General features: G+C 51.4%; 1 protein-coding gene across 1 annotated transcript in view; it reads right to left on the bottom strand.

Moving 5' to 3' along the window:
* SHANK2 (SH3 and multiple ankyrin repeat domains 2) overlaps window positions 1-11948 on the bottom strand; it is a 688546-nt gene that overhangs the window by 559843 nt on the left and 116755 nt on the right. Inside the window, exons 7-8 of the mRNA XM_011930122.1 lie at window positions 3694-3845; window positions 2284-2451 (exon numbers count right to left, since the gene is read on the bottom strand). Of these exons, the coding sequence (XP_011785512.1) occupies window positions 2284-2451; window positions 3694-3845 (320 nt within the window). The remainder of the gene's footprint in view (window positions 1-2283; window positions 2452-3693; window positions 3846-11948) is intronic.

Genomic DNA, 11948 nt, shown 5'->3' with positions numbered 1-11948 from the left:
CCTGCTGCTTCTACATTCAGGGTGTATCAGCCAGGGCTCTCCAGAGAAACACAACGTGTGTGTGTGTATGTATGTGGTGTGACCTGCTGCTTTCTACATTCCAGGTGTATCAACCAGGGCTCTCCAGAGAAACAGAACCTGTGTGCGTGCGTGTGTGTGTCCCCTGCTGCATCTACATTCAGGGTGTATCAGCCAGTGTTCTCCAAAGAAACAGAACCTGTGTGTGTGCGTGTGTGTCTGTGTGTGTCCTGCTGCTTCTACATTCAGGCTGTATCAGCCAGGGTTCTCCAGAGAAACAGAACCTCTGTGTGTGTGTGTGTGTGTGTGTGTGTGTGTGTGTGTGTCCTGCTGCTTGTACATTCAGGGTGTATTAGCCAGGGTTGTCCATAGAAACAGAACTTGTGTGTGTGTGTGTGTGTGCGTGTATCCATGTCCTGCTGCTTCTACATTCAGGGTGTATTAGTAGCCAGGGTTCTCCAGAGAAACAGAACCTGTGTGTGTGAGTGTGTGTGTGTGTGTGTGTGTTTGTACATGTATACACTTATATGTTATGTATATGCACACAGAGAAGTTTTAAAAGTTTAAAGTTTAAAATAGACACATAAAATTAAAGATGGAAATATTTTAAAGAGTTGGCCCATGCAGTCATGGAAGATGTAAGTCTGAAATCTGCAGGGCAGGCTGGAGACCCAGGGCAGAGTTCAGTGGGAATCTGGAGTCTTTTTCTGGGAGAATTCCTTCTCTCTTGGGATCTCAGTGTTTTTTCTCGTAAGGGCTTCAACTGATTGGATGGGGCCCACCCACATTTAGAGAGTCATCGGCTTAACTCCAAGTCCACTGACTCAAATGTTAATCCCACCTTAAAAAACACCTTCTCAGCAACTTCCAGAATATTGTTTGATCAAATATTTAGGAGCTACAGCCTAGCCAAGTTAACACATAACATTAATGATCACAGGGGAAAATTATTTTCCTTTTTCACAAAGAAAAGCACAAGAACGACAAGAAATCTCATGACGGATGCATGGAAGAGGACTTCCAAAGACCGGTCATTACTGCTCCCACTCCCGAGAGCTCCAGCCTAGGTGTGGGCCTGGGGCTACCCTGAGCAGTTGCACAGATCCCTACTCACACCTCGGGGGAAACAAGGGCTTCCCCAGCCTGCAGGGCCGAAGATCAACCAGAACTGACCTAGCACAAGGAAAGCCCAGGGAGGGTGGGGCCTGCTGGCACCCCCACTGCCCACTCTGACCACAGTGGGCGGAGTGCATAACCTCCCTTACAGGTGTGTAAGGTGGCGATGGCCGAGGAGAACACACAGGTAGCCGGAGAAGCCATGGCAGTCACTGTGCAGAGGACCAAGCAAGAAACCAGCTCAGAGCCCTCTGTCCTTGACCTCCCCTTGCTATTCTAGAGCCTCCTCTTGTCCTCCTGGGTAGACCCACCTCACCCCTCTGCCTGGAGACCCTGGCCTCCGGCCTGCACCACTGAGCTCCCTCACTGTCCTCCGACTCTGGCAGGACTCAGCCAAGGGAAGAGAGGCAGCTGTTCCTTCCCTGAGTTCTTCCTGACATGGGCCTGTGGGCTCCCTCCCTCCTCAGCCCCTGCTCTCCTGCTCCCGGGAGCACCACCTCCTCTCCCTGCCCGTCAGCTCACAGGTGCTGATGGCTCCCCAAGACTGCTCTTCTGTGGGGGCCTCAGCCTTTAACCCCGTCCACACCTCTACCTGATCAGGTGAAGACTTTTCACTGCAGATAGCAGGTAAAGTCTGTTTCTTGCCAAGAGCACGGTTGACCTATCTCCTAATCCAACTGTTGCAAGGTGGGGCCTGAAAAACACGCCCCTTGTGCATGCAAATCAGGCCTTCCTGGGGCTCACCTGTACTCAGAAAACACTGGTGCTAAAACACCAGTACTTTCCGGTATCCTGCCCTGTCGGGATGGTGGGAACCTGGAAAGCGCAGGGCTTCTAGGAAGGGGGCGTCCACCCCATAACTGCAGAGCGCTCCTGCTGTGCAGAAACTCAGCAGCCTTGCCTAATCTCCTGGTTTCTCCAGAGAAGTCAGAAATGTCTATTTCTATGCAAATGTGTCTGTTTTCAAACACTGGCATTCACATTTTAAAATAATTTTTAATTCACGTAGTTTTAGGAACTCTGGGCAAACCAAACAAAATACCCGAAGGTAGGATCTAACCTTCGGGCTGCCCTGATCATCTGGGGGATCGGAGGAGAAGGGAAGGTCGGTTCGTGGGTGCGACAGAGTGGAGGAGCAGGCCCACGTACCTGGTGGATCTCGTGCCAGCCGTTCTCATCCTTGCAGCACACAGTGGCGTGTTCGTGCAGGAGAAGCTCGCAGCAGTAGGGATCACCTCCAACGATGGCTGTGTGATACAGGGGGGTGAGGCCGTAACTGTCTTTATAATCCGGGGATGCACCAAGCTCTAAAAGAGTCTAGGGAAAAAAAATCAAAATCTGTTGTTATTGGTCTCATGACCCCTTTTGCAGAGTGAGGCAATCAAGAAAGAAGGACCACGACCACCTTCCCACAGGCCAAGGCAATCCACACCCTGAGCACCCAGTGCTTCTCCTGGGCTCCCCAGAATTAAGAAGGGTATAACTTGGCTGGGTGTGGGGGCTGACACCTGTAATCCCAGCACTTTGGGAAGCTGAGGCAGGCGGATCACCCGAGGTCAGGAGTTCAAGACCAGCCTGGCCAACATGGCAAAACCCCATCTCTACGAAAAATACAAAAAAATAGCCGGCACGGTGGCAGGCATCTGTAATCCCAGCTACTTGGGAGGCTAAGGCAGGAGAATCGCTTGAACCTGGGAAGTGGAGGTTGCAGTGAGCCGAGACTGCACCATGGCACTCCAGCCTGGGCAACAAGGGCGAAGCTCAATCTCAAAAAAAAACAAAAAAAAACAAAAAAAAAGGGGGAATATAACTTTAGACAGTAATATTTCCAGTTCTGAAATAGCAAACAGTGCCCAGAAATGCAGGGCAGGCTGTGGTTCGGGAGACGAGGAGACCTGCAGCACTCAGACAGACCCATCCTCGGCCTGGCCAACATTCTGTGCCGTGGTGTGGCATGGCAGCAACGCAGTGACGGCAACATGTGCCGAAGAGGGAAAAGGTACATGGTTTAACCTACATGCCCAGTGGAAAACCACCTCAATCTGCGCACTGACGGTGCCAAACCTAGCAAGCATCGCGTCTTCAAGAACGCTCCTGATTTCCGAGGAAGCCAACGGGTACAGTGTGGCTCTGCGTCCCCACCCAATCTCAATTTAAATCGTAACCCCCAGTGCTGGAGGTGGGGCCTGGTAGGAGGTGATGGGTCATGGGGGCGGATTCTCAGGAATGGCTTAACACCACCCCCTTGGTGCTGCTCTCATGACTGTGAGTCTCCCTGTGGATGGGGCTGGGGTTCAGCACTAGCCTTATGGGTTGAAAACACAAGTCCCTTGACTGAATAGAAGGTGAAAGATGACTTCTTGGGAACCATGAATTCTCAAAGCATCGACACCCAGGAGAGAGAACAGGAAAACCTGAAACGTGGCTTCACTTCCAAGCTCCGGCCAGAACACTGTGCACGGACCCCCCAGGGTGGGCACTGCAGGGACAGGATGGGGCAGCTGCCGGGGATCAGACAGAGCAGGGGGTGGCACCCACGTAAGATGGGCCCGGGTTTACCTTCAGGGCAACCTGGTTCCTCGCTCGCGCAGCTTTGTGCAGGGCGGTCATCCCATCTTTGGCACGGAAGTCCAGGTGAGCCCCGCCATTTTTGAGAGCTTTGATGACCTCCACAGAGTTGTCCAGCTGAGCGGCTAAGGTCAGGGGGGTCTCTGAGGAACCCAAACACACACACTTTAGAACCAACATGTGTCACACTGCTCACACAGCCACATTCAGATGCCCTAAACTAAGCTGAAAGAACCGCCCCCGCCACCTCCAGGTTGTTTACAGCTCCCCCCACCCGGGAACCCCAAGAGTCCAGGCACACCGCCTAGTGTGGCTCAGGCACCCCTGCGCGATGCAGTGACACACAGGGTCACGCGCAGATCACAGGAGTGGCAGAGGCAGGGATGCAACAGGAATGCTGTGTGGGCCACAGTCCAAGAGGCTTCCCCGGTGCCCTTCCCTCTGAGTACGCAGAATCCTGTGGTACCATCTGGGTGCTTCCTGTACAGGAGGAGTGAAGGACTAAAGCCCTCGCTAGAGATGGGAAAGGCACACAGCCACCTTTCCTCATTCAATGTCACATTTACAGGCATCTTAGGAGATGCCAGCCATGGGCTGCAGGGGCACAAACACAGATAAGACACGGAGTCCGTGCCCCCTGGAGCTCCCGATCTGGGTAAGCGGAAACCTTCCTTCATCAACGCGGTGCAGGATGACCCAGGAGGGAGGGCAGGGGCCCAGCAGACAGAAGCATGCCGCCTGCCTTCGCAGGGACAAGGGTCCCGTGCAGATGACCCTGAACCAGTCTGCAGCTGAGCGCGGCTAAGGACACCAGTATCCATGACAACAAATCTTTCCATCCACCTTCATCTTCCTAATGTGCTCACCATGGCCACTGCTAAGCACGAGGAACTATTTTGCTGGGGTTCATTTGAGAGGCTCTTAATGTTCCAGAAAAGTGCACAGAGTACCAGGACAACACGCAAGTTCCCATGACCCAGAAACACCAACAGTGAATATTCACTCGGTCTCAAAGCACATTCCAATGACAGAAGACTTCGGATGCCTTCCACGGGGTGTGTGCCTTGCTGACCATCCCACCACCCTCCATCCCAGAAAGGGCACCTGCCTCGCGAGTGTGCACTGACTATTCCCATCTATTTTTAATTCTGATGTTTACTTATCCATAAATGGGTACCATCTTGAGGACTTTTAAAATTCACCCTAGGAACCACTCTGCAGCTGGCCACTTCGTGGTGAGATGCACAGGCTCAACCCCTCCACGCCAGGAGTGTGCCATGTGTAGACATGCCAGCATCTTCATTCATCCCCTCTCCATGTGAAAAGCCGGCTTCCTGTCTTCCCCAACTAGGAAGACTGGAAGCTCAACAAGCATAACCTCAGAAGTGGCCCCAGTCTCCCTCAACGTGAACAATGGGTGGGAGTAAAAACACCTGTAATATTTTGAGATAACCTCAGAGACATGCAGACCCTCCAACCAGAGGCTGCCCAGCAGCCAGTTGGCTCCAGGGATGAGCAGATGTGCTTCGAAAAGTTGAGAAGTGGAGGCTCCTGGAAGCGCAGCAGGAGGGCACTAGCCACGGCTCTTTGTCCTGACACTGGGAGGTGGCACAGCAATGGGGGGCGGGGGGGCAGGAGGCAGGAGGAGTGTAAGTGTTTAAGACAGCTGCTGCTACCCAGCGGGCACAGGGCAGTGCAGGCTGGAGCACGTGTACGCCGGTGTATGCGTGCACACCTGTGTGCATGCCTGTGTGTGCATGTGCATGTCTGTGTGTGTGGGCATGCCTGTGTGTGCATGTGTATGCCTCTGTATGTGTGTGCATACCTGTGTATGCATGTGCATGTCTCTGTGTGTGTGTGCATGACTACATGTATGTGTGCATGCCTGTGTGCCTGTGTACATGCCTGTGTACATGCCTGTGTGTGTGCCTATGTGTGTGAGTGCCTGTGTGCCTTTATGTATGCACACCTGTGTGTGTGCATGCCTGTGTATGCATGCCTCTGTACGTGTGTGCATGCCTATGTGTGCATGTCTGTATGTATGTGTGCATGCTTGTGTGTGTGCGTGCATGCCTGTGTGCATGTCTATATGTATGTGTGCATGCTTGTGTGTGTGCATGCCTCTGTGTGTATGCAAGCCTGTGTGCATGTGTGCATGCTTGTGTTTGTGTGTGTGCATGCCTCTGTGTGCATGTGCGCATGTCTGTGTGTGTGCATGCCTGTATGTGCATGCCTACGTGTATGTACGCATGCCTATGTGTGTGCATGCCTGGGTGTATGTGCACATGCTTGTGTGTATATATGCCTGTGTGTGTGCGCATGCCTGTATGTGTGTGTGCATGGCTCTGTGTGTGCATGGCTGCGTGTATGTGCGCATGCTTGTATGTGTATGCATGCTTGTGTGTGCGCATGCCTGTATGTGCATGGCTATGTGTATGTGTGCATGCTTGTGTGTGCATGCCTGTGTGTGTGCATGCCTGTATGTGCATGCATGCCTGTGTGTGTGCATGCCTCTGTGTGCGTGTGCATGCCTCTATGTGTCTGCATGCCTATGTGTATCTGCATGCCTGTGTGCATGTGTGCATGCTTGTGTGTGCATTCCTGTGTGTGTGTGCATGCTTGTGTGCATATCCATGTGTGTGTGCTCCTGGGTGCATCCTAGTGTCCAAGATCAATGGGGCTGCAAAAATCAAACGACTGGCAAGCAATTCTTCCAACGAGGGGAAGTGACTGGTGTCAACAAAACCCAGCTCTTTCCCCGAAGGGCTGGGTGGCCTCCAGCAGGTTTTTTAGAAGATGATAGTTCAGGAGGCTGGAGATGCTCAGAAGGAAACCATCATGTGAGAGAAGACCACAGACGTATCACAGGTGTAGGAAACAACCTCACTGAAAGGGATAGGGAATGAACCGCTGACCTTGGTAGCTCCAGACATGAATGGAGTCTGTAAGACTAAAGGCAAAAGGAACAGAATAGATAAAGCTGGGTTATAAGTCAACCAGAAAGTGAGTGCAGCCACATCAATAGAAGTAAGCAAGGGATTCAAAAGTGAATGGGAGGAAGGGGTTGATCTTGCAATGCAGACAAACTGCAAGCAATTCGCATCACTTCTCTGTCCTCAGGCGGTGGCGTGTAGCCCCCATCCCCCCGACCCCTTATGCGTGGGCTGTGTACAGTGGCTTCCTTCTGAGAGCACAGTGTGGAAAAGGGAAAAATGGGAGCATCTCTCCGTGGGGAAACCTGATGGACACAAGCTCACCCAGGAGATGGGGGCAGCATCGCCCACGGTGAGCCATGCCAACAGGATGGGCCCTCAGCACTGGGCGATGAGAAAGGCATTTTCCTCTGTGCTCCTCCTCCCCACACCCACAGCCCCGTCTAATCGTCAAAACACCAGATGGATCCCAATAAGGGGCACCCTACAGACACCTGACCAGTCCTCCTCTGAAACTGTCCAGGTCATCACCAACAGGGAGAGCCAGGGAAATGGTCACCGCCCAGAGAAGCCCAGGGAGACGAATGAGGGAGTGTCGTGTGGGAACCTGGGTGGGGCCTGGGGACAAAAAAGGACCAGCAGATAAATGCTAATGAGAGAAGAAAAAAATGTGGACTTCAGATAATAATAATGCATCAACATTGGTTCTCTAATTGTGAGAAGCGTACTACACCGGAGTAAGATGCTGATAAGGGGGGAACCTGGGATATATGGAAATTCTCTGTACTATCTTTGCACTTATTCTTAAGTCCAGAACTGTTCTGAAATGAAAGTTTGTTTAAAAATGCCTCCTGGCTCTTGTGCGGGTTAATAGATTTAATGTAAAAAGTGCTGCTGCTCAGACTGGCAGAAAATGTTTGTGAAAAGCATATAAAGTACTTGTAGCCAAAATATACAGAGAACCCTTAAAAGTCACCAACAAGAAAGCAAACCACCCAATTAAAAGGAGGACAAAATATTTAAATGGATACCTCACAACCGAAGATATTCAGATGGTAAACTCAGACATGAGAAGGTGCTGCACACTGTATGTCATTAGGAAACTGCAAATTAAAACAATTTGAGGCTGTGTTCAGTGGCTCACGTCTGCAATCGCAGCACTTTGGGAGCCAAGGCAGGAGGATCATTTGAGCCCAGGAGTTCAAGACCTGCCTGAGCAACATGAGGCCTCGCCTCTACTAAAAATTTAAAAATTTACCAGGCATACTGGCACACGCCTGTAGTCCCAGTTACTCAGGAGGCTGAAGTAGGAGGATCACTTGAGCTCAGGAGGTCAAGTTTGCAGTGAACCATGATCACACCACTGCACTCCAGCCTGGGAGACAGAGTAAGACCCTGTCTCAAAAAACAAACAAACAAAAAAAATACCTTGACACAATTGTCAGAATGATGAAAATCTAGAACACTGACATCAAATGCTGGTGAGGATGTGGAGCAACAGGAACTCTCAACATTGCTGGCAGGAGTGCCAAACGGCGCAGTCATTTTGGAAGACAGTGTGACGTGTTCACACAAAAGTAAACATGCACATACTCCACAATCCAGCAACTCAGCTCCTAGGTGTCTCCCTGAATGAGCTGAAAACTTACGCCCACACAGAAATCTCAACGTTAGTGCTGACAGCAGCTTCATTCATCATTCCCCAAAACGGCAAGTAATCCAGAAGTCCTTCAGTAGCTGAGTGGATAAATTATCCGTGACACATGCAGACAGCGAGATGTTGTTCAACACTAAAGAGAGACGAGCTGTCAAGCCACGACACAACACGAAGGAAGCTTAAATGCATATTGCCAAATGAATGAAGCCAATCTGAAAAGGCTGCATGCTGTGTGATTCCAACTTGATGACATTCTAGAAAAGGCAAAACTACACAGCCAGTGGTTGGTGGGGCGCAGTGGCTCGTGCCTGTAATCCCAGCACATTGGGAGGCCGAGGCGGGCAGATCTTGAGGACAGGAGATCGAGACTATCCCGGTTAACATGGTGAAATCCCGTCTCTACTAAAAATACAAAAATTAGCTGAGCATGGTAGCACATGCCTGTAATCCCAGTTACTCAGGAGGCTGAGGCAGGAGAATTGCTTGAACCCGGGAGGCAGAGGTTGCAGTGAGCTGAAATCATGCTACTGCACTCCAGCCTGGGTGACACAGCAAGACTCCGTCTCAAAAAAAAAAAAAAAGATCAGTGGTTGTGAGGGGTTAGACGGCAAGGGAGGGATGGATAGGTGGAGCACAGAGCAGTTTTAGGGCAAGGAAGCTAGGCTATGTGATTCTGCAATGGTGGGTACAGGACAGGATGCATCTGTCCAAACCCACAACATGAGCAGCACCAAGAATGGACCCTTATGTAAACTATGGACTTCAGTTACTGTAACAAATGCCCTAAACCAGTGCAAGCTGTCAATAACAGGGGAGCTGGATGTGAAAGTGCACAGGGGAAAACTCTGTGCCTTCTGCCTGGTTTTTCTGCCAACCTAAAACTAGGCTCTGTCCCCGACCCCAAGAGAGGCTCCTGAGGACCCTGGCCCCTGCCTCTGTGTCACCCCCACCTTCGCCACTCCCTCTGCCACATTTTCCTTACTGAAGGCATGGCACCTTGCTCCATCTAAGAGCATGGCAAGGTGTGTGTAAGAAAAACCCTGAAATAATGAGATACTGTATTTGAAATAATTGGGCCCTTAAAAACAGGTCTCTTTTTATAAGGAACTGTACCGAACAAACCAAAGGCACCCAAATATATTCACCGGTAGCAAGGGGAGTTATTTACTCGAAGCCTTCCAGCTCCTTCATTGGCACTGGGTAATTTCCGCACCTCTCACCCTCTGCAGACGGAGGTTGACGAGGTTCCAGAACCATATTCTCTTGAATTGCCTCACCTTCCCGGGTGCTGTTAGTTCTGGGGAATCGCACTGGGTGATCCACTCAGGGGCCAAGGTGAGACTGCGGAGCATGAACTGTCAGTCACTGCACGCATCAAACAAGCCCCTTCCACTCTTCACGACGATGCCCTGAAGGTAGTCAGTGCACCAGGACCCAGAATGTCCTTGAGGCCTCCTAACTGGGTGGTGCGGGAGGTGGGAAGGGGCTCCCCGGCGACACAGCCCCACAGCAGCAAGAACGGGGAGCCGGGGATGGGGGGTGGCCGAACTGGAGGAGCTCAGCCTCATAGGCAATGAGTGCACCACGGCCCTGGAAACAGATTCAGTAACTGGATTTCATCAGTGAGGTCCAGACACATTGCCAGTGCTCTGCGGAATTGGGCTTCACAAAGGAACCCTCTCTTTCTGGCTTCTCATCCAGATACCTAAGGAGTCGAATGGCATTTCTAGCTTTATTAACCAGACCTCTTTTGTAGTTCCTGAGGCTTCTCTCAAATTTAGAGACAACGGTGCAAGATAAAAGGGCCAACCTAAGTTCTGTTCAAATTGTCAGGTTCACTTTCTGTTCAGTGCTTGGAAACACAACTGGTCTCATCTCAGAGGTTCCAACCAAAGCAGGAGACGAGTCCTGAGACTCTGGTGGGGGAAGTCTTTGTTTTGTTTTGTTTTTTTTTAACACTACTTTCATCATCGTTACTTAATAAAATTTACATTTAGAACAGGTACCAGATGGTCGCCTGCAATCACACAGGCTGTTTTGTTTTCACTGACAGGTCATTCCACTGGGATTTAATTATCTCAGTCTAGAGGGCTGCTTCCCTCCGCTCCCGCCCCACGTCCAGTCCCAAAACAGGGACACGGGGCCCCGGTCTGCAGGGCCTGGGACTGAGCAAGGCAGCATTTCCTGAGCTTAGCAAAAAGGCTGCTTTCAACTCTAAGCACAGACTCTGCTGCTCCCTGGGTGGCTTTGAGAAGTCACCAAACTCACTGTGGAGGGGCTAAAATATGGGATGGGAACATGCCCAGGCTGTGGCCGACAACCAGGAGGAAAGTGGGAATGTGAACAGCTTGTCCCCTACCTGGGCCTGCCTGGGTCATCCATGTCCAGTCAGGCCGGCTAATGCTAAGAGACCCCTGTTTGTCCCACTGCCTTTTCCCCCAGGAGTTGAGAGCAGGGACCCCCAAGGGCAAGCGGAGCCCAGGCTCTGCCTCTGCCCTCCTCAGTGACTCAGCAACTGGCCTAGACTGGGCTGTGGTAACAAGATCCCAGAGGCTAGGGGGCTTAGAAGTGACAGACACGTATTGCTCACAGTTTTGGAGGCTGGAAGTCCAAGATCAAGGTGCTGGCAGATTTGGCGTGTGTATACCTGGCTCACGGAGGACACCTTCTTGCTGCGGCCTCACAGGGTGGAAGGGGCGAGGGAGCTCTCTCGGCCTCTTTTGTAAGGGCACTAATCCCATTCACGAGGGCCCCACCCTCTTAATACCATCACCTAGGGGTTAGGGTTCAACAGTATGGGGGATGCAGACATCAGCCCTGGTGGCCGCTCAGCTAGGCTCTCAGAGCTTCAGATTCCTCCTAAGACAGTGGTGCCTGCAGGGTACCCTCCTTGATTACAAAGCCAAGGCCTGGCAAGACCCTGTTTGCTGCTGGAGCACAGCAGGTCACCAACAGACTGTAGCTATCACTCTTAAGTGCCTTCATTACTGGTAGGGTGGGTGACAGTGCCAGTCTCCCTGGGACCAACAGGCTTCCCAGGATATGGGGCATTCGGCACTAAAACCAGGGCAGTCCCAGGAAAACCAGACACATTGGTCACCCTGCCTGTTTCCTGGAGGCAGCCTTCCAGAGCCAACCCTGTGTTTCTCCCTCTGCATCCAAAACCAGGAGAAAACAACACTGATTGAGCTGCTGTAGTTGATGCTGATGACAGGAACATTCTGGAAACTCTATTAAGGGTGGCACATGTCCCATAGGCTTAACCATGGATATGGTTTGATGTCCTGCCCAAATCTCATGTGGAAATGTAATCTCCTGGGTTGGAGGTGGGGCCTGGTGGGAAGTGACTGGATCATGGAGATGGATTTGTCATGAATGGTTTAGCACCATCCCCTTCCTTGGTGCTGTCCTGGCAAAAGTGAGTGAATTCTTGCAAGATCTGATTGTTTAAAAGTGTGGCACCTCTCTCTCTCCCCCTCTCCCCTTCTCACTCTCTCTGCTCCTCTCCCCTTCTCTCTCTCTCTCTCTGCTCCTCTCCCCTTCTCTCTCTCGCCCTCTCCCCTTCTCTCTCTCCCTCGTTCATCCAAGTTTAAATTCCTTACTGGAAAGACAGGAAAGGAAAAGTTTGTAGTAGATTTTCCAAATACAGACCTTGC

This window comes from Colobus angolensis, unplaced genomic scaffold (assembly GCF_000951035.1).
Source record: "Colobus angolensis palliatus isolate OR3802 unplaced genomic scaffold, Cang.pa_1.0 Scaffold84, whole genome shotgun sequence".
Lineage (NCBI taxonomy): Eukaryota > Metazoa > Chordata > Mammalia > Primates > Cercopithecidae > Colobus > Colobus angolensis.
This window is presented reverse-complemented; position numbering and strand designations above follow the sequence as displayed.